The sequence below is a fragment of the Melospiza georgiana genome, chromosome 10, assembly GCF_028018845.1.
Source record: "Melospiza georgiana isolate bMelGeo1 chromosome 10, bMelGeo1.pri, whole genome shotgun sequence".
Classification (NCBI taxonomy): Eukaryota; Metazoa; Chordata; class Aves; order Passeriformes; family Passerellidae; genus Melospiza; species Melospiza georgiana.
In genome coordinates, this window is record NC_080439.1 from 16737789 (window position 1) to 16757174 (window position 19386).

General features: G+C 47.0%; 1 protein-coding gene across 1 annotated transcript in view; it reads left to right on the plus strand.

Annotated features, from left to right (window-relative positions):
* FAM124B (family with sequence similarity 124 member B) overlaps nt 1-19386 on the plus strand; it is a 71220-nt gene that overhangs the window by 37076 nt on the left and 14758 nt on the right. The window contains exons 4-5 of the mRNA XM_058031417.1: nt 16419-16507; nt 16905-16994. Coding sequence (XP_057887400.1) covers nt 16419-16507; nt 16905-16994 — 179 coding nt within the window. The remainder of the gene's footprint in view (nt 1-16418; nt 16508-16904; nt 16995-19386) is intronic.

Sequence of the window (19386 nt, forward strand, 5' to 3'; positions counted from 1 at the left end):
GGAAAGTTTAAGCCAAGAATGTTCTGAGGTCCCACGCCTCAAGGGAGGTTGCAAAACCATGGCCTTTTATGTTCTGATCTGGGACAAAGCCAAATGGAGTTTTCACAGATGGGAAAACCCAGGGATTCTTGAACCATCACCCGTGGCCCACCTTAAGGTGTTGTAAGTCAGCCTTAATTACACAGATACACAGTGGCCCTAGAGACAGCCAAAATATTTTCCAATGGTTGCAACAGAAATGGCCAGGGCAGATTGTTCTCCTTCTGTCATCAGCCCTGCCTCAAAGGAAGCTCTGTGATTTTAAATGAAGAGAAAACACAGGGTTTTGGGGACAGAGCAGTTCAATGTGCTGGCTAAGGACAGAGCACAGCTCTGGGTTCTCCTCTGCAGAGCATTCCCCCCTTGCAGAGCAGTACAAAGCTGTATTGAACACGAGCACGGCCTTCCTGGGGCTCCAGCTGGTGCAGCCCTGCTCTCCTGCACTCTCATGGCTGGGCAGCAGGGATGGGGCAGGTGAGAAACACGTGCTAAACCTTGGAAGAGTGTAGGAACCAGAATCAGAGCATCACTGACTTGCTTGGGAAGGTGAGGGGTCAGGCAGTGGCATCCCACCTTGCTGTGGGTGTGACAGGGCTGCTGCTGGGTGTAGGAAAATGCTGAGCTGCTCTGCCCAGGGCTGAAAGCAGAAAATGACTCCTCACTGTTTCCCTGTAGCTCTTCTGGGCAGCTCTTGTGTTGGCTGTGAATGTTGTGAGGTTTCACTGGGGGCTTTGCAGCACTGATGTATTCCAAAACAACCCAGAGGTGTTTGCTGCAGCCAGAGGAGCTGGGCTACAGGGTACATTTGGATTGTTTTGCATTAGTAGTAATCCTACACCTGGGTCATAAAAGATAACAAACTTGATCCAGTGGCTGGAAAGAAGACCCCAGTATCACCCCACTCATATTCCACTTGGAGGGATGAATAGAAATGAAGTTCCCATATAGAGGGTTAACATCAAGTTGAAGCCCTACTGATTTCTCTTGAAAGTTCCTCAGGAAGACCAGCTGCAGACAGCTCTTAAAACTAACTTCACTTACAGCATCCTATAAAATCATGGGATAGATGAGGAACCTGTCCCTTTTGCCTGTATTATTCAGCCCTACTTCAGCTCCTTTCTCCTGCAAAGTCTGTCTTTTGCAGTACATCTTAGCTTTATCTAAGGGCTCCTCCCCAAATCTACATTTTTTCCATCTTAGTTATGTGTGGAGAAAATCTTATTCAACCCAGCCTGAGAAATGAGAATAAGAAAAGACTCATCTGAATGATTTCTGACCATTTGGGTTTTGGTTTGGGTTTTTTGAATTGAGTTAAAGTAGTCCCAGCTTGTGCAAACTCTTATGAAAAAAATGCAGGCAGCATTAAATTTCAGTCAGCAAATATCCACAAGGCTGATGGTGGTGATGGTAAAATCCTGTTTACATCAGTTTGCTGTTGGTGTTTGTTCAGGGGTGCTGCTCCCTGCCCTGTGCAGTGACTCCCCTGTGTGTTCCCAGCGTGTCTGTCTCGTGCCAGGTGTAAAGCCAGGAAAATGTGGGGCAGAAGCTGGGGCAAAAGGTTCTTCTGGGGGCTCTGGTGTCAGGGGCTGAGGCTGAGAACAAAACACAAGATGAATCCACTGAATCATCTGCCCTGGGAACTGCCTGTACACTCACTGGCTTCTGGAAATTGTTACAGCTGTTAATTTCCCAGGACAATCCCTGGGAGCAGTTCCTGTGCCATGACAGGAAGAATCTGCTGTTAGTTTAGGCAGGAGATGAATTGCCTGTATTGCTAATCAGCAGGGCCAGAGGTGTGAGAGGATGAGCACCAGGACCTGGGTGTGGGCACACAGCAGGGATGGAGATCATTCCCAATGGACATTGCTCCTTGTGGCACCTTCCAGGCATTTACCTGGTATTGGGAAGAGAGAAATTCTACCCCACACCTCCCTCCTGACACCAGATAAAGAACTGAAACTTGTGGCATCAGGTTCTGGTGGGCTCCAGCTGCAGCTCTGAGGGTCAGTGCTTATCTTCAGGCAATGGGCTCCAGACTGGGCTCACCCAGAGCATAGATCAACTCCAAGGCTTTGTGCACAAGGAGGTCATTAGCAGGAAGGAAATGAAGGGAAAATTAGGAATCATGTTTTCAGAACAGATGAAAAATCCCTCAGTGATCCCACACCCAGGGTTGTCTGTGCCCTTACACTGAATAGGAGGAAGAAGGAATAATTTCCTCACGTCTCTTTTTGTGCCTGTTAAATAATTAATATCACTGAAGCACTGGAAAACCCTGGGTTGCATTCAGGCCAAAGAAAACATATTTTTGCTATTAAAAGCACACTCTTATTTTATCTTGTCAGCCTATGAATTTCTTGCAGACCACGCTAACACTTGCAAAAAGGAGTTTCTCTCTTCTCTTTTTTCCATGCATGCAGCTATTTACTTTGGCCAGAGATAAGGGAAAATTTTTGGACAACACCTGACCTCACTGCAGAGTAATTGTGGGTATGGAGTGAAAAAAACCCTCTTTTAGCATATTGCAGCTTGTGACACCCTTGGGAACAGCAAAACCCCCGAGACAGCCCCAAGGGAGCACCTGGGGGGCTGCAGATTCCTCCTCCACACTGGCCCAGGGTCTCTGTGCCTGGTGCTGGGCATCCCCAGCACAGTGTTGGAGCTGACAGTGGGCAAGAGAGATGCCACTGTGGGAGCAGAGAGCCCATTACGAGGGGCAGGAAGGAAATCTGCAGCTACTACCAAGGGCAGCAATAAGGAAATAACCTAGTTAATAACTGAGGTGCTCAGAATTAGACAAATAGTGCAGCACCTTCATTTCCACATGCTTTGGAATGGGTAAGAGTTCTCATGAGTGTGGCTGTGTGGGACTGGCATTGCCACCCAGATGTGAAAGCTGCAGCTGGGGGCTGGCCGGAGCAGGGGGGAGGCAGGAGCAGGCAGCTGGGCCAGGCAGGCAGGAGAGGGGGAGGACAGGCCCTCAGGTGCATGAGAGAGACCTGTAACCTGTGCAGGGGACAGCCTGTGCACAGCAGTGATGCTGCTCCTCACAGACACCTCGGCACAGGGATGTGGCACCGAGGGAGGGAAGGGGCTGGAGCTGATGCACCGCAGAGGGGATTGGGCTGTGGAAATAAGCTGTTAGGATAGATTTTACTTTATTTTGAAGACAATATTCCCATTCCATCTACATTTCTGGTAACAGCTGGATTGTCTGCAGGTTTTGCAGCAGGCTGTGTTTAGCAGCATCCTCCTGTCGCCTGTCTGCTCTCACTTGTGTTTATGGCAGGAGAAGAGAGCAATGCTAAGGAGAGATCCAACCTTTAAAAGTCTCTTACTCCCAGGCCTCTGGTGGGAATATTTTTTAGGTTTTTCAGGTGTACAGCTGTTGCAGATAGCCCTTGATACCCTTAGCTGCTAATTTAGAAGCAAAATAGAGCTGCTCACTCCCCTCAGCCCCAGGAAGATTGGCACAGAAGGTTCTTAGCATGGTGCTGGGAGGAAGATGTCTTATTTGAGTGTTGTTTTCTCCTGCAGTATTCAGCTGGGAGCAGCCTTGACTTGCTATCCTGCTCAAAGAGGTCCTGTGGTTTTCCAGCACCACTGATGAAAAGCAAAATCTGCATGGCATCCCTGGGGGCTGGGGGAGCTGCAGCAGCTCTCAGAGCAGGTAAACCCAGATTTCCCACTTACCACAGCTAATTACAGGGAAGGGCAGAGATGGTTCTTGCCCCCCAGACAGCACACCTTTATCATTTTAGGGGGTTTTACTTGACTAATGCAGCTGTTCTTACCTTTATTCCTACAAGGTCAAACCATTTGTTTTCATGAGGTATGCTAATGTAATCTATTTTTTCTTCTTCCTCAGCCATCTCTTAAAAAAAAAAAAATCTTAGATGTTTGTTTGGGAAAGTGTTGTTAGATGTATTTTTATGTGACATATTTATGCACACTGTGGCTGATCTGAATTCAGATTAGTGATTCTGCACTAGAGCAATAACTGATAGGTTGTAATGTTTATAAACGTTGCTTTGAGATTGAAATTTAAGAGACAAGCATAGGAAATAGATCTTAGCACAATACACTGTAACCAAATGGAGTCCCAATAAAGAGGAATAAAGAAAACAAATTTTATATCTGGGCATTTGCATTCTCCCAGATGCTGGGTACCATCTGCCAGGATGTTTTAGCTCTAAAGTAAGCTGCAGTTTAACACCTATAAACAGAGATTGCTTCCCCTCTTCTCCTCTGCTTCTGCAAGGGAAGGATACACACACCAGTAACTTGGGGTGAAAATTTTCTGGGAAGGATTTTGGTGGGAGAGGAGGTTTGTATCTTCAGAGCATTCATATTTTGGATGCAACAAGGCTGCAAACTGTGGTTGTTGTTTTGAAGAGAGCCATGGATGTGTGACATGTATTCATGTGCAGTTCATGTGTACTAATTACTCAGTGTTTCAATTCCAACCTTATTGTTATATCAAAAGGATGTATAGATTTCCTGCAATTTGAGATTTTACTGGAGGGATGGTGTTTACTGACATATTGAGAAGTCTTATCTAGTTTTGGTTTTGTTCTGAATCCCAGGGATACTGCACAAAGATGAGATTTATTAGAGGCTGGAATGCTCAGTTGTGTGCATTATTTCCATTGGGTTGGGAGCAGATTCAAAGCTGGAGAACTGGACATTCACATGGAACAAGAACTGAAAAGTACAACTGGCACTGGGTTATTTTTTTCCCCTCTGGGTTATGCTGACAGCAGCCATTACATTAAGGCTGAAAAGTTTATTTACTATACAAAGGCCATATTTTCCCTTCTTATCCCAGCTTTCCTTGGCTTCCATTGCTTGGCAGCATCCCCTTAACCACTAACACCCAGAGGCGTGGTATTAAACTGGGATGAGAAATGAACATGCAGAAGAATTTTTGAGATTTAAGTGGGTATGGTTCTAAGAAAACCACTGGAAAATATGTTTACCCCAAGCATCTGTAGCACCTAATTGAAGCAGTGATATTTTCTGTAAGAACACAGGGAATACTTTTCTGCTTTCTCTTTGGCTTTGAATTTCACTTTGAATTGATGTGACATAATCCATGGAATTATTTTCTCACAGCTGCAATGAAACTTTCTGCCAATAGACAAGGATGTGTTAATGGGGGTGAAAAGCTTACATTCAGTTCATCTTTGGTGCTTTCTGGAGTCTTTGTTCAGGAAGTGTTGCTCCCCCCTCATTTATTGAAACCCAGTACACAGTAAACACTATTACTTTTGAACTATTAATGTTGCTGTAAATTTGAATGGTGGGAAAGGGTGGCAGATTGTGATCAAAAGGGAGCTGATCTACAGCTGTGTGTGAAATAATTGCTGATACTAAATGTGACAGAGACTGAAACCCACATTAATGTGCCCATAAAGGATGATGTAGTGCTCCTGAGCCTGCAGTATTGGCATTGCCACATGAATTCCTATGAATCTAATTTAGGAGAGCATAAAAGAACCTGTAGCACCTTTGGGGCACCTGCAAAGTGCTGCTGGTTGGTACTTGGTGTTCATTCATATTGCTTTTCTCAGGCAGCTCTGATGGGCAGGCTGAGTCCCCAGCAGTGGACTTGCCGGGACAAGCTGCTCTGTGCCACCATGTGCTGATCTGTGCCATCCTGTCCCTCTCTGTGCCACCGTGTGCTGATCTGTGCCACCGTGTGCTGATCTGTGCCATCCTGTCCCTCTCTGTGCCACCATGTGCTGATCTGTGCCATCCTGTCCCTCTCTGTGCCACCATGTGCTGATCTGTGCCACCATGTCCCTCTCTGTGCCACCATGTTCCTCTCTGTGCCACCGTGTGCTGCTCTGTGCTGCCATGGTGCTCTGCAGGCACATCCCCCATCCTGTAATTCACTTTTATCCTGTGTCTTCCCGCACATTTGGACTTGCCCATGGTCAGCAGGCAGGGCCAAGCCTGGACAGATGCCTGAGCCCCCAGTGCCTGCCCCAGCCAGGGAAAATGGGTTCCCACACCTCACTCATCTCTCCAGTCCCATTTCCTCACCTTTTATCACATATGCTGAAACAGGAGCTGTTTCAAAAATGTACTTCTTAATTATTTCTTTTTTCCAAAATGCAGACTAACGTTTCTCAGAGACCTTTGAAGATGTAAATTCAGCCAGATATATTTTAAAGCTCTTTTTAATCAGCATCAGAGCCCTCATTTGAGCCATATGGAGGAGCAGAGGAGCAAACTGGAGCTGAGGCATGGGACAGGGTGTGTGACACAGCAAACAGCCCCACCAGCAAGTCACACCAGTGAGGTAAGGCCAAATCACAACAGAGCATGAAAGTGCCATCAGGGTGGCTGGAAAAATGGATTTCCTCATTTAACCAACTGTACCATTGTGCAGTCATGCTCTGGAGATTAACAATGAACAGAAGAGGCCACTGAGGCAGTGCTTCAGAGATGGGGACTTCATCCTGCAGAAGGGTTACTGACAGCCCTGACTGCAAACAGCAGGACAGTGTTTGGGTGTTTGGGCTGCACAGGCAGGGCCAGCAATGGGCTTGGAGCAGAGGTAATCTCATCAATGTGTCTGTGGGGAGAAGGGCCAGAGCAGAAATGGCCCCAGCTGCTGCAGCAGTGCTGTGCCAGGCAGTGCCTGCCTTTCACAAGCTCTGCAGGACAGCAGAAAGGTAAAACCCCTGTTATGGGGACCACTGCCCAAACATTCCCTCTGGGAGCAGTTGGACAGAGCCCTGCTCCTCCTGGCCAGTGTCAGCCTGGATGCTGGACTGATGCTGGCTGTGGAGTGGCGTGCCCAGGAGGAGAGGAGGCTGCTCCACCAAAGGCTCACAGCCTGTCCCACAGCAGGAGGAGCTTTGGGCTTTGCACAGGCTGGCAGAGCTGTTGTGTAGAGCAGGGTGGGCTGGCTCCCCTCACTCTCCCTCTGTCACTCCAAAGCATTTTGTGGGGTGGCTTTTGGCCAAATGAGAGCAGAGTCTGGCCTGCTGAGGCCAAGGGGCTGCTTTGAGGGTGCAGCCCAGGGCAGGGGGGGAGCAGCACCTCCTGCTCAGCTGAACACTCATTCTCTCACTTTGCATAAAGCAGAGCAGGGCTTTATTCCAGGATTAGTGCCGGGCACAGCACAGAGCTGAGCTGAGCTCAGTGGGGTCTCCATTGGTGTGCACAAGGAGCAGCCTGGGGAAGAGCTGTGCCTCACAAACACAGAGCCAGAGGTGAGAAGGAACTTCAGACTTTGCCTCCACCTTCCCATGCATTCAAACCTGACTTGGATTCCCTTCTCCATCTTAAAAGTTCCTCCAGCCCTGCCTGACTCCAAGTGCAGGAGGAGCCTTGATTTTGTCACTCTTCTCCACCGTTCAGCCCTTTTTTCAGCAAGATTATTGTGAGTGCAAACTGATGGGCTGGGAAGGGCAGAGCTCTTGCCCAGTTCTCATGTACACCTGTGGCATCTGAGCCTCCCACTGGTGTCACCATGAGGGTGGGTGCTGGGAAGCTCCATTGACAGGGATTTCTCAAAATGTATTTTTACCATTGCAAGTACTGTCAACTTTCTCTGCTACCTTTTGCCTGGGTTGTGGAGGAAGTGCACAGTGTTGGGCACCAAAATAGAAAATATTTATTTAAAGAAGTCAAATGTTCTAATTTCTTCTCTCTTCTGGTGGCTGTAAATTAATGGCAGTTCAGCACTCTGCTGAAATAAGTGCAGTGGGATTGTGGGAGAGCTCTTTTTAGACAGAAATATAAATATACACCACTTTAATTGTGTACATTTAATACACACCCACTCATTTGCTTTTTAATGTGAACAAGCCTTTAGCAGGCTCCAGAGAACATTGATACCCACATTCACTCAGCCCTGGAGCAGCCCCAGCTCCCAGGGGCTCCAGCTTGTCCACAGGCAGGTTTTAAGCAGCTACAAGATCACTGCTCAAGGAGTCAAACAGCTCTTCCTGTGGCTGTAGCCTGGAAAAAGGGCTCCACACTTGCTAAAGTGGCAAATTAGCAAAGGAAATGTAGGAGCCCCCTGCTCTGCTCATTTCCCACAAGACATTACTGGGTGGTAAAACCTCCCCAGCAGCAATAACCATCACATGGTGTAATGGAACGTGGTCAGGCTGTGGGTTCTTGCCCACATGTGTGGTTGGTTGTTTTTGGCAGGGGAAGAAGGGCTGCCCTGTGCTTGAAGGTTTTTCAGAGTCCTCTGCAGTGGCCTTATCCTGACTGGGAAGTGTCTGACTGATGCTGGTGATTTCTGGAAGCCAGCTCCAAACACCCAAGGGCAACTCTGTACTGGAAAGGGGGCAGGACACCCCAGCAATGTTGCTGATGGGCTCTCCAGAGCTATCAGGCCACAGAGCTCTGCTTCTTTATGTAACTTCACATTGATACACAGCTTTATCTTGAGTTTTTTGCCATTTGCTGTCAGGGAAATAGAATAGTATTTTAGTTCTTTCCTTCCCCTTTGTATTGGAGTGTAATCACCATCCTCAGCCATGTGCAGAGAGCTGCATCCTGGAGCTGTAATTGCACTGGGGACACACCAGAATGCAGGATAATAACTGCATGCTAATGAGCTCCATGCTCTCAGCCAGGATCAGACCTGCCACCTCCCTTCCCATTGAAATTACTGTGCCCTGCTCATGCTGCTTTTCTGAGTGTATGCTGAGGTTTGCAACCAATTGGAGCAAGTCTCAGTCTTGATTCAAGTTGTCTTCTGAGTTATCCAACAGAGCAAGGCAAAGCCAGGACAGCAAAGCAGACATGGATCTGCAGGGCTCTCTTTAATTTTAAATCTGCTATTTAAGGGAGTAAACACAGCCATGCTGAAGATGCATAAATACAGCTTGGAGTGCCATTGAAATGCAGGTCAAGGTTCCAGCCCTGCCTGGGGGTTTCATTACCTGACTGTGCTGCTCCAGGAGCAGGGGTACAACACTGCTGAGCCTGATGAAAGCAGGTAGGCAGCTCCACTGCACACTGCAAACAGCTCACACAGGCTATTGCTGAGCTGGAATTGCTGAATTATTGCTGACAAAGGCCTTTGGCTCTCCAGGGGCTCTCCAGTGCTCCAAGGAGCACTTCCAGCATTTGCCAGCAGTGACCAAATTGCCTTCCAGGTGCTGGGAGGGAGGGATAGAGCTGTCAGTGTGATAGTTGTTAACAAAATACATAATTTGGAGGGGGAAAAAAAGGACTTCCATTGATGCACATTCATTTGCTTTGCAATCCAAGTATATGACTGCTGAAGAACATGACTCTGTTCCATATTTGAGACCCAGTCTGTGTTTGTGTTTTAAGTTCGCCTTCCAAGCAAAACATGTGCAAGGAGAACATTTAAACAGGAAGGGTTCATGGATTTTTTTTTTTTTACCTCATAAATTTCTGTAGGTCTTGTTGCTGCTAATTACTGGAGATCTCAGCACAAGAGCTTTTCTTTCTAGCAAACCAGCTTCTCATGTTTCCTACCCTTCAGTTAATCAGTTTTAATCTCCTTTCTGTTTGTTTATTTAACTTCACAGAGCTAATTGATGTTTGTGGCATGAGTCTGCCAGAGCCTGGCACAGCAGAGTTTGTGTGCGCACAGCGTGGGCAGCGGGTGGGCTCTGGCAGTGCCAGCACAGCCCCTGGGTGTTCCAGGAGCCAGGTCTGCCCTGTGCCTCCCAGGGAGGCTGTTCTCCTGCAGGAGGGTGCCTGTGGGGCTGAACAGCAGCCCAGCACCGTGCAGGTTGGGCACAGACAGCTGCCAGGGCCGGTGGCTTGCAGCAGGCAAGGCAGAACCCCAGCTGGAGAGGCTGGGTCGGCATCAGGGAAGGCAGGGATGTGCATGGAGACACTGCAAGATTCCTCTGTTGGGGCTAGAAAAGCAGATTAGAAAATAAAACATTGAGGGTCTCTGTAGAAACCTTTGAACCTTTGTGTTAACTGAAGGAAGATGCTCGTGGTGAGAGCGGTGGGCTTGTGTCCTGTCCAACTCTGCTGTGCCCTGTCCCCTCCCTGGCACAGACACACCCTTTGGAAATGCCAGGCACCCGCTGCTGGCTGTGAACAGGGAGCAAGAGCAGCTCCTTCCCCCCTGTGCCCTGGAGTCAGACTCCACAGATGCAAACCAGGAACTCTGTGCAATGAGAGTTGCTCTCCTCACCCACCCACTCCTGTGCTTCACCCCAGTAGCTGGCCTGTGCCCCCACAGCAGCCTCCACACTCAGCCTGTCTGGGGGGCTTGGTGTTCCCAGTGCTCTGTTGGGTCCTCTGAGCAGCATCAGGAGATGGCTCTTCTCAAAATCCAGCTTTAGTTGATGGTGAGGTTCTTTTGTCCATGCGTTTTTTGCCTTCACCATGCAAGAGTAACTAAGTAGAGCTGATTTTAATGAGTTTTTCCTTTCATCCTTTATAATGGGTCCCTAAATCCCATCAGACTCTGGCCCCCTTATACATTTCTGTGATGTCACATGGCTACAGGCTCAAAGCAGATGCCAGTGGAGAAATCTTCCTGCCTAAGGGGAAATCCTGAAAGACTGGGTTTGCTCAAGGTGCCTTAGTCATGCTCACCAATGACATTGTCACTGCAAAAGAGGCTTGTTTTTATTGGCACCTGTGCTGCTGGGATTGTGTTTCAGCATAGGAGGAACAGGCTGTAGTGCAAGAACCCTTCAGAAGGTCCCACATGAGTTCCTGGTATGACAAAACTAACCTCAAGCCATGAGTTAGGTGGCACTCTGTTTCTAAAATGACTTGAGGCATTATGCACAGTCCTATAAAGTTGCAAAATGGGGCTGCTGTGTTTCCTCCTGTAGCTCAAGAGGTTTGGAGCAATTGGTTCATCATTTGCTACCAAAAAAGCACTTCCCTGAAGCAGTGGCTGCCACATCTTCTTTTGCAGCAGGCTCTTTATTTTGTGCTTATAACACTGCAGTTTATTTCCGTGGCAACGACTCTAATGTGATCATTTGCATCCATAATAACTTTGCAGTTACTAGAAAAGGTAAAACTGTGATGATCTTTTTGAAAAAGTGAGCTGGGTCCAACTGAAACTGCAAACTACAAAGAAAATACTAACAATTAAGTTGATTTCTAGGGCATTAAATCATGGCATATTGAGCTGAGCAGATGATTTTTCCTGTCTCTGTGCCGTGGTGAGGGTGAGCCTGTGTAAGCTGGCTGGAGAGCGGAGGCTGTGGAGCAGGGAACACACAAACACTCTCAGTTGTGTTTTACTTAGGCTTTCACAACGTTGCTCTCTGTTTTCCCTTCCTCGAGGACTGCAATCACTCATGCACTGCTTTCCTTCCCTCTGCTAAGTGATGCACAAATTGTTTCTGCGTTCCAGGTTAGTCTGTGACATCCCTCTCTTGTGTTGCGTGGGGATGATGAAGATGCTGCCCTGCTCATCAGGAAATGAGTGGGCTGCCTGCCTCCAGCCTCGCAGGAGCCCATCCAGGCTGGTGGAACAGCCATGGCTCAGCACCAGCCCTGAACCAGGGTTTGCCCCAGCACTGCCCATTGTTCAGTGGTTTTGCATGTTTTATCTTTCACCTGTGTCCACAATCTCGGTGCTGTCCTCCACTGAGCAGCTTAGGATGAAACATGGACTTTCCTGGGATAAGCACATTGACAAACTCAGGCCAAAATGCATTTCTCTTGGTTCAGATTGAAACAAGCCACAGGGTGTTTTTTCTGTCTCCTGTAGGTTTTGCTTGCTTGAAATTTGTTTAGAACACAGCATTAAAAAAAAAAATTCTTACACACACTCATGTTTAAATAAAAGAGAATGCTGCTTGTCTATGAGACACACCAACTGTCTTGATTCGAACAATCCTCTGTTTTGATGAGTTGATTAAATCTATTTTAGCTAAATACTTAGCAGAAGTCAGGCTACTGGTGATATAAAGTGAACTAAGAAATATGCTCTCCATATTCTTTGAGCAACCTGGGCTAGTAAAAAGTGTAAGAACCCAGGGGGTTGGAATTTGGATGGTCTTTAGGATCCCTTCCAACCCAGGCCACTCTGGGCTGGAAGGGACCATAATTCTAGACTTTCCTGAAAAGCTTTCCTCCATAAATTAGAAGTAAGAAAGCTGGCGCTAATAAAACAGAGCAGGATATCAGTTTGGCTGGTGTAGAATGCCAGATAATGCAGTTTTCCATGAATTACTGACTGCATAACCATGTTAAGAAGTTAAACTTCTCTGTGAAAGGTAAGTTACATGTAAGCTACTTTAGCCCACACATGGTCATGAGCACTTTATCCTTCCTTGAAGCAGCTTGGTGAGCAAGTATCTCTTTTCTTTGTTGTATGTGATGTGGGTTGAGATAGAATTACAAAACTAATCCTCCTTGCCTGCTGCTTTGTCTCATCTCATTTTCATAGGCCAAGAAGAACAAAAATCCCACATCCAATAATGCAAATGTTGGCTTGCCTCAGCCCTGTGTTCCCCTGCCAAAGAGGGGTGAGAGGGCTCTTTCCAGCCCCTGAATGCTCCTGGGACATGCATGATCTACCCTGCAGCTGGCCTGGGTCTGCCTCTTCTTCCTGTGTGTTGCTCCTGCCCCTGGTGCTCACCTACACCAGCATATGGATTTGGCAGGTAAAGCTTTTGCTATGTATAGATGATCTGCAATCTGATAATTAATGCCTGGTCTTAATTAGAGCACAGTTCTGAAAAGTTGTCTCTCTTTTAAATGTCCTGCTTTTCCTGTTGCTTGATACTGCAGTTTCTTCACAGCTATTGGAGTCACCACATCATATGTGCTCCTTGTTGCTGTGTTTATTTTTTTGCTTCAAAATCAGAGTATCTCAAGATGGTTGCTTTGTTGTTTCTAGAGAGACATGCAGACTGAGCCACTTTCCATTTAATATTAACTGAAACTCGCTGGAACATTATCACCTGCATGGCAACCAGAAGCCCATCTGTGCTAACATCAACAGTCCAAAGTGAAAGAGTGTGCTTCTGACAGGAGAAATACACACTGTGGAAATCCTTATCAGGTCTGAATGGGAAAATCTGGGTGGGAAGAGCCACCCTCTCCCTAACACCAGGCTCAGGTCACGTCCAGTTTCAGCAGTGAGTAATGGACAGCAGTGATTCACTGCACAACCAGGCTCATAAAGTCCACTCCTTCCTCCCAGAGACAAATGGGAGTGATATTTTTACGGGCAAGTGTTATTGTTGGTGAGCCCTTTCTAGGTCAGTCCAACCCAGCACACGTAGCCCCTCCTGGCTGGCTCCAGCTCCACTGGGAGCTGGTTTGGAGGGACCTGCTGGACAAGGCACATGGCAGAACTGGGAACTGCCCACAAAACTGCACCTCGGCCAGCACCTAAATCCAGGAGGGCTGAGCTCTACTCTTTGAGGGAAAAAGAGGAGTGACAAAGGATTGTCAGGGAAGAGGAAGCCTGGTCATCTGGTGCTCTTTTGTTGAGAGATGACACCAGTGCAAGCTCCCTGTTTGGGGTTTTGCTCCCCCTCAGTGTAATGGTGCTCTTCTGCTTACAAGAAATCAGCACAGTGTTAATTTCACTGTGTCTCAATTATTCCTTTTCTGTTTTCCTACATATATGGCTGCTTTACTGCTTTAATGCAGTATTTTCCCTTAAGCAGTTCTGTGCAGTACAACAAAAATAAACACACGGCAACGTGCGTAAGATGAAACCATTAACCCACTCAAAGAATACAGTTCATAAATTAAAACTGCTTATGCTTATACTTTATTATTGATTGCTGAGTTGATACAAGAAGAAGAACTTGCCCTTAGGAAACAAAACTCATGGTTCCTTAAGCTTTTCTTTGTCAGGAAGCCAAAAAGACAACATTGAATGGAAATGTCACCATTTGTTCTTGTCAAATGTAGTTTATTCAATTAGATCTTTTATAACTCTACTGAGTTATACAAAGGAGGTTAATATTTTTTTTGTTTTTCTTCTTGCTGTGCCTCTAATACACACAGAGATAAGTTGGCCTAGTAAAATATACAGTGTAATTTGGTAATGTGTTTATTGGATTCCAGTAAAAGACTATGAGAAATTATCCAAGATTTTTGCTTCTTCAACTGAAGTTTTCTTCTCTCTCTTTTTTGTTTTGTTTTCCCTTTTTCTTTTCTTTTTGGTTTTTTTTTTTTTCATTGTTTGGGAAGGTGGGTAATAATCTTGCAAGTTTTTGTTTCCTGAAAATGCTTCAAAAAAGAAATTCCTCAGAGCAGATTTGGGTTTTTCCCCTGAGTTAAGAAAGAAAGAAGAGATTGTTGGTTTTGGGGTTTTTTTATGAGTTAAGAAAGAAAGACTTCCTGAAGAACCAGGTCTTGAGATACACTCATGTTTTCAAAAATTTAACTGTGGTTGTGAAACATATCTGACATATTGCAGAATGATAAGAGGAGCTTAAGTTTACAGTAACTTACCATTCAAAACTGTCTTACAGAGGGTTCAGATCCATTCAGGGTTTATGGATATGGTTTAAACCAGCAAAAACATATTCCTTTTTCCTTGTGGGCTTAGTTTTCTGTCCAATTGGCAGCTGGAGCTCCACTCAGCTCCAGAGGTCAGAAAAATATCACCACTGATGTAAGGAAGGGAGGCAGGAGCATGCAGCCAGTGCTGGGGCAAGGAGAGGACCAGAGTGATGTCAATTTTATGTTCACTTTCCAGTGACAAAATTGCAGCCAGAGCAGCTGGGTAAAGCTCTGGGCATGCTCACAAGTTCTGCTGGACTGGGACAGTGCTACCATGCCTGGCCACAGATGTGAAGAGGAGGAGAAGCAAGGCTGTTCAGCACTCTTGGGGCTGACAACCACATGTGTGGCCCATGGCTGCTTCTTAAAAGTACCTTTCACTATGTGAATCTACAGGAGATGAGTGAATTTCTTGAAAGAACCAACACCCTTCCTGGAAAAATTGCAACAGTTCAGAAAAGGTGAAAGTTGAGCACTGCCACCCTCTCCCTCTTGTGTAATTTGATTAGCTCATCCTCTGAGACAGCAGGAGCTGCCATGCCCACCGTGCCAGCTTTGGGGCTTTTTCTGAGTCTTGTATTGTACTGGGAACTGCTGTCATGTTAGAACTTAGCTGAGGACACGAAACCAACTGCAGTTTGGCAAGCCACACAGGCTGGAGCTAGTTTTTGTTCTCTGTTCATTCACCTGCCTGTGGCTTTTGGTGCTGCCTAGGATATAATCAACTTGCTCTGGAGATGCTGAGCATGTTTGTCTGGAGCTGGGCTGGTGCTGACTGATGGGCAGCAGCAATGTCCTCTGGGCTGGTCACTCCTGTCACAGCAGGCACAGCTGCTGGGCTGTGACATGGACAGAGCCCAGGGCTGAGGCTTCTCTTTGTTTCTGACAGGAGCATCGGAGGGGTCTTCACAGCTTTGGCTGCCTTGGCTGGTAAGGACCTAGTGGGGCTGACGTGCAGAAACCCTTCCATCAGCTCCCAGGCCAGACAGGGGAGCAGAAGGGCTGGAAATGAAGGTGTGCTGTGGCACAGGCTTTGTGGAGCAGCCTCTGGGAGGGACGCTGCAAACTGATGACTAAGAGTGGCCTGGAAGCTAAATCCCATCTAACCAAGGGTGTCAATTCAGGAAACTGCTTAATCCCATTTAAGTGCAAGCTGCTTCCAACAGAGGTGGCCTCCTCACACCCCACATGTGCACTCCCACCCTCTCCCTTCTCTTGCCCCTGGGTGTCCCCGAGCTGTGAGGTTGACTCAGACCATGCTGCTCACGCAGTACAAAGCAGATGATGTTCACTGGAGGCTCAGTGTGTGTCAGGCCATAACTATGCACACAAGAATCTGACCTAGGAGGCTCCATCTGCCAGGGCTGAAGGAGAAATGCTGCTCTGTTTGGTGGCCTTCCCTTTGAGTGGATTGTGTAAAAGGAAACCGGACTGCACAGAGTGAATAATGCTCAGGGCTGAACTCCATCCAGCAGCTCAGGAGACTAAAAATCAGAAAACCACTGAAAGCTCCTCTTAGCTACTTCATGTAGGAAGCACACAGAACCTGGAGCCTTGCACCAAGCTCCAGTAAGCATGACTGCAAAAGAAGGAGCCTTCTTTTGGAAGAAACCAGCCAGCCAGGGATGGTTTGGTGGGTTTGCTGATACATTTATACAAGTGAACAGTCTGGAGGCCAGGAAGGAGCTCTGGTTTCCAGATAAATGCCCTCTCCCACATTTACTTTACTACTGAGCACAGCTCACTTCCATTTCCTTTCCTATTCTTTGCTCCTGTTTCAGGACAGGGATGAGAAGGGTTGGAGAGGGGCTGGGGCTCAGTGCTCACACAGCGCTGCAAGGGAGCACAACCCAAAGGAAACACTCTTTCATCACTGCTCTTCTTATGCCTTCATTTTAAACACAGCTTTTCCATTCCAGGTGTAAACAGTTCCCAGGTTTATCACCTCTGGTTTCTGGAAATGGACATTGATTTTGGGAAGCAAGTGGAAGAGCAGCATTCTGCCAGGGTAAGTTCCCAGTTGCCAGCAGTCTGTTGCACAGGGCCTTGCTGCCAGAGCACAAGATTGCTTCTCTGCAGTGAGAAGCCTCTGGTGATTGCTTCCTCCAGTCTTGTCTGATGAGTGTGCTTGCACACAAAAGGTGCTACAAAACTTCTGGGAGGAAAGGCAGATCAGGGAAATTTTGAGAAGACATAGGTGGGAACTGAAAATGAGAGACAGGAGAAGACTTCTGGGTTTAATCTGTGATGCAAAAACCAAAACAAAACCAAAAAACCCAAACCAACCAAAAAACCCTACAAGACCTCAGAGAACTCAGGACATAAAAGCCAAAAAAAACATAGGAGTTCTTTTTCCAGCTTCCCCTGCTCCCCGTTCCCCTGTGCTCAGTGTGGGTGTGTTGCAGCTCAGCATCTCCCCTGCACTGAGTCCCACACACTCCTCCTGTCCTGGTGCTGCAGGGGATGTGTCTGGCACACAGCCTGAGGCTGCCCAGGTGAGTGATGCCCACCTCAGGCAGGAGATGGCTGGCACACACACCTGAGCCTGCCCAGCTGGGAAATGCCCACCTCAGGCAGGAGATGGCTGGCACACACACACCTGAGGCTGGGAGATGCCCCCTCAGGCAGCTGGGCATTCCCACCAGTGCCCTGCCTGCCAGCCCAGCACCAGGCACCCAGCCAAGGGGACCAGGGGCCTGTGTGTGGCTTCCCCAAGCCAGGCTGTTGTGGGTGAAAGTCAGATGGTGAAGAGAGGTTTGGGCTCTCCCAAACACCTCCCCACAAAAGCCTGTGGGTCTCCAAGAACTCGTCCATGCAGCTCAGGATGGGCAGGTGGCCCTGCCCCTGCCTGCAGTGGCACAGCTCCATCCCAGGCTGCACAGGAGGCAATTCCCAGGGGGACAGGGATGGAAACAATCACTGGCACAGAGCACAGCTCCTGGCAGACCTGGACTGAGCAGTGCTGGACTCCAGACTGCACACTCAACAGTAAAATCCATTATCACACCAAGTAAATACATAAAAATACATTACTTCAGGTGACTTTATATAGTAAGGTCCTGCCTGTACCATTGCTGAAGTCTTTAGTGAGTTCCTTCTCTGGTAAACTCTGATCTTTTTTTTATTATTTTTAATTATGTACTATTCCAGAAATGTCATCCTATTTCCTGCTGACATACAAAGTGCCTGAGGCTGTGATTGAAAAATCTTATGAAAAGACACATATTCTGTTTCTAATCAGATATGTTTCTGTCTTTAGAGTACCTGCTAGTTTCTTTTTGCCTGCATGACGTTTCTATTTTGATCTGTCCTCTTCTTTCCCTCCCCCTGTTGCAGTACCTCTGTCTCCATGGCCCATTTCTTTTTCACAAGTTGTTAATGTGAAAAAATTACACTGCCCCATACCTGGGCAGGTCAGCTTCAAGCACTCCTGAATCACAGCTTCAGCCCATGTTTACAGTGGCTAACAATGAAAAGTGTTTTTATGCTGAGGATAATGGTGTATTTGCACTGTGAGATAAACCTTAGATGTAAAAATCATTATTTATTTAACAGGCACATCAAAGAATACCACGAGAGAAGGGAATTTCAAAGTTTCCCAGAATAATTAGATTTCTGCTATCATGTATTTTTTTCTCCTGACTCAATAATAATGAGTAATGGAAGTGTAGTTCTCAGAAATCATTTAAAGCATTACTAGACTGAGAAGAAAAATAAAGAGGAATTGTTTCCTTAGGAGCCAGAAATCCAGTAAGTGACAGGACTGCACAGCTAATGAGAGAAAGAAAGGTCTGACTTGGAGCAGACTGCAGCACTTCCGAAACCTGAGAACGATTTTCTCCATGGAAGGAGGAGAAGTACCATTGGGAAAGTTCATTGCTTGATTTCCTAGGGTGCTTTCCTTAATGAAATGCATATTTAAATAAGCAGGAGCTGAGCAGTGGAAGTATCCTATAGCATCATTGTGCATTGTGCTCCACGTACAGAGGCACCACTGAGGGCAGCCCTGTCCCCAGCATTGCATATTGTAGGTGGAGAGTGGCACAGAAAAGACATCCTTTGTGGATCTCCCCTTACAGATTTGTCAGAAGGACTTTCTAAAGCCTCTGATGGCTGACTGTGAAACAAGGCCCCAGTTGATTAAGAAGCCGACTGGCTTGGCGGAAGAATGAGGTCCTCAGTTTAGATTCAGCCTGGTTTCCGCTTTCTGCGCCCTTTCCACGGCTCACAGAGAAATCCCTCACTATTTGTTAACCCTTGCTCTGCCTGGCTGAGCCCTGGCAAGCTGTGGGTGCCCATGGCTGTCTGTGCTGATGCTGTGCCCCCCAGGCTCAGCAGGCAGGGCTCGGAGAGAGCTGGGTCCCCGGGAGCACAGAGGAGGAACCAAGGGAAAAGGGCATCCAGCAGTGAAGGAAGCCTCACAAAAGAGGCACTTTTTTCCATTTTTCTCATTGTACTTTCAAGTACTATCAAATACAAAGGTATATTTTCCTTTGTCCTAAATACTGTATTACAAAAAAAAAAATCTGTTTCAAGTGGCCCAAAGTATATGGCTGAAAGCTTTTCAGAGATAATAATCTGCAGGTGTGTTCCAGCCCTAGACAGTGATGGATCTGCTGCAGGGAGTCCTTCCAACAAAGAAAGGAGCTCCTTCTCGTGGGATGTGCAACACAGCAGGAATGAAAAGCTCGAAAGAATATTTATCTATGTACAGGTGACAAAGATAGTGTCAGTTTAATTTTAAAATCAATATAGGCATTGTAATTATTTCTAATAGCAGGAAGCAAGACTCTTATGTCCCTTGTCATTAGGGCTGGTGAAGTCAGGACAGGGAACATAAGTGGGAGATTAGTTCAGGACAGGAGAGAAAGGCCAGTTTCAGAGCAC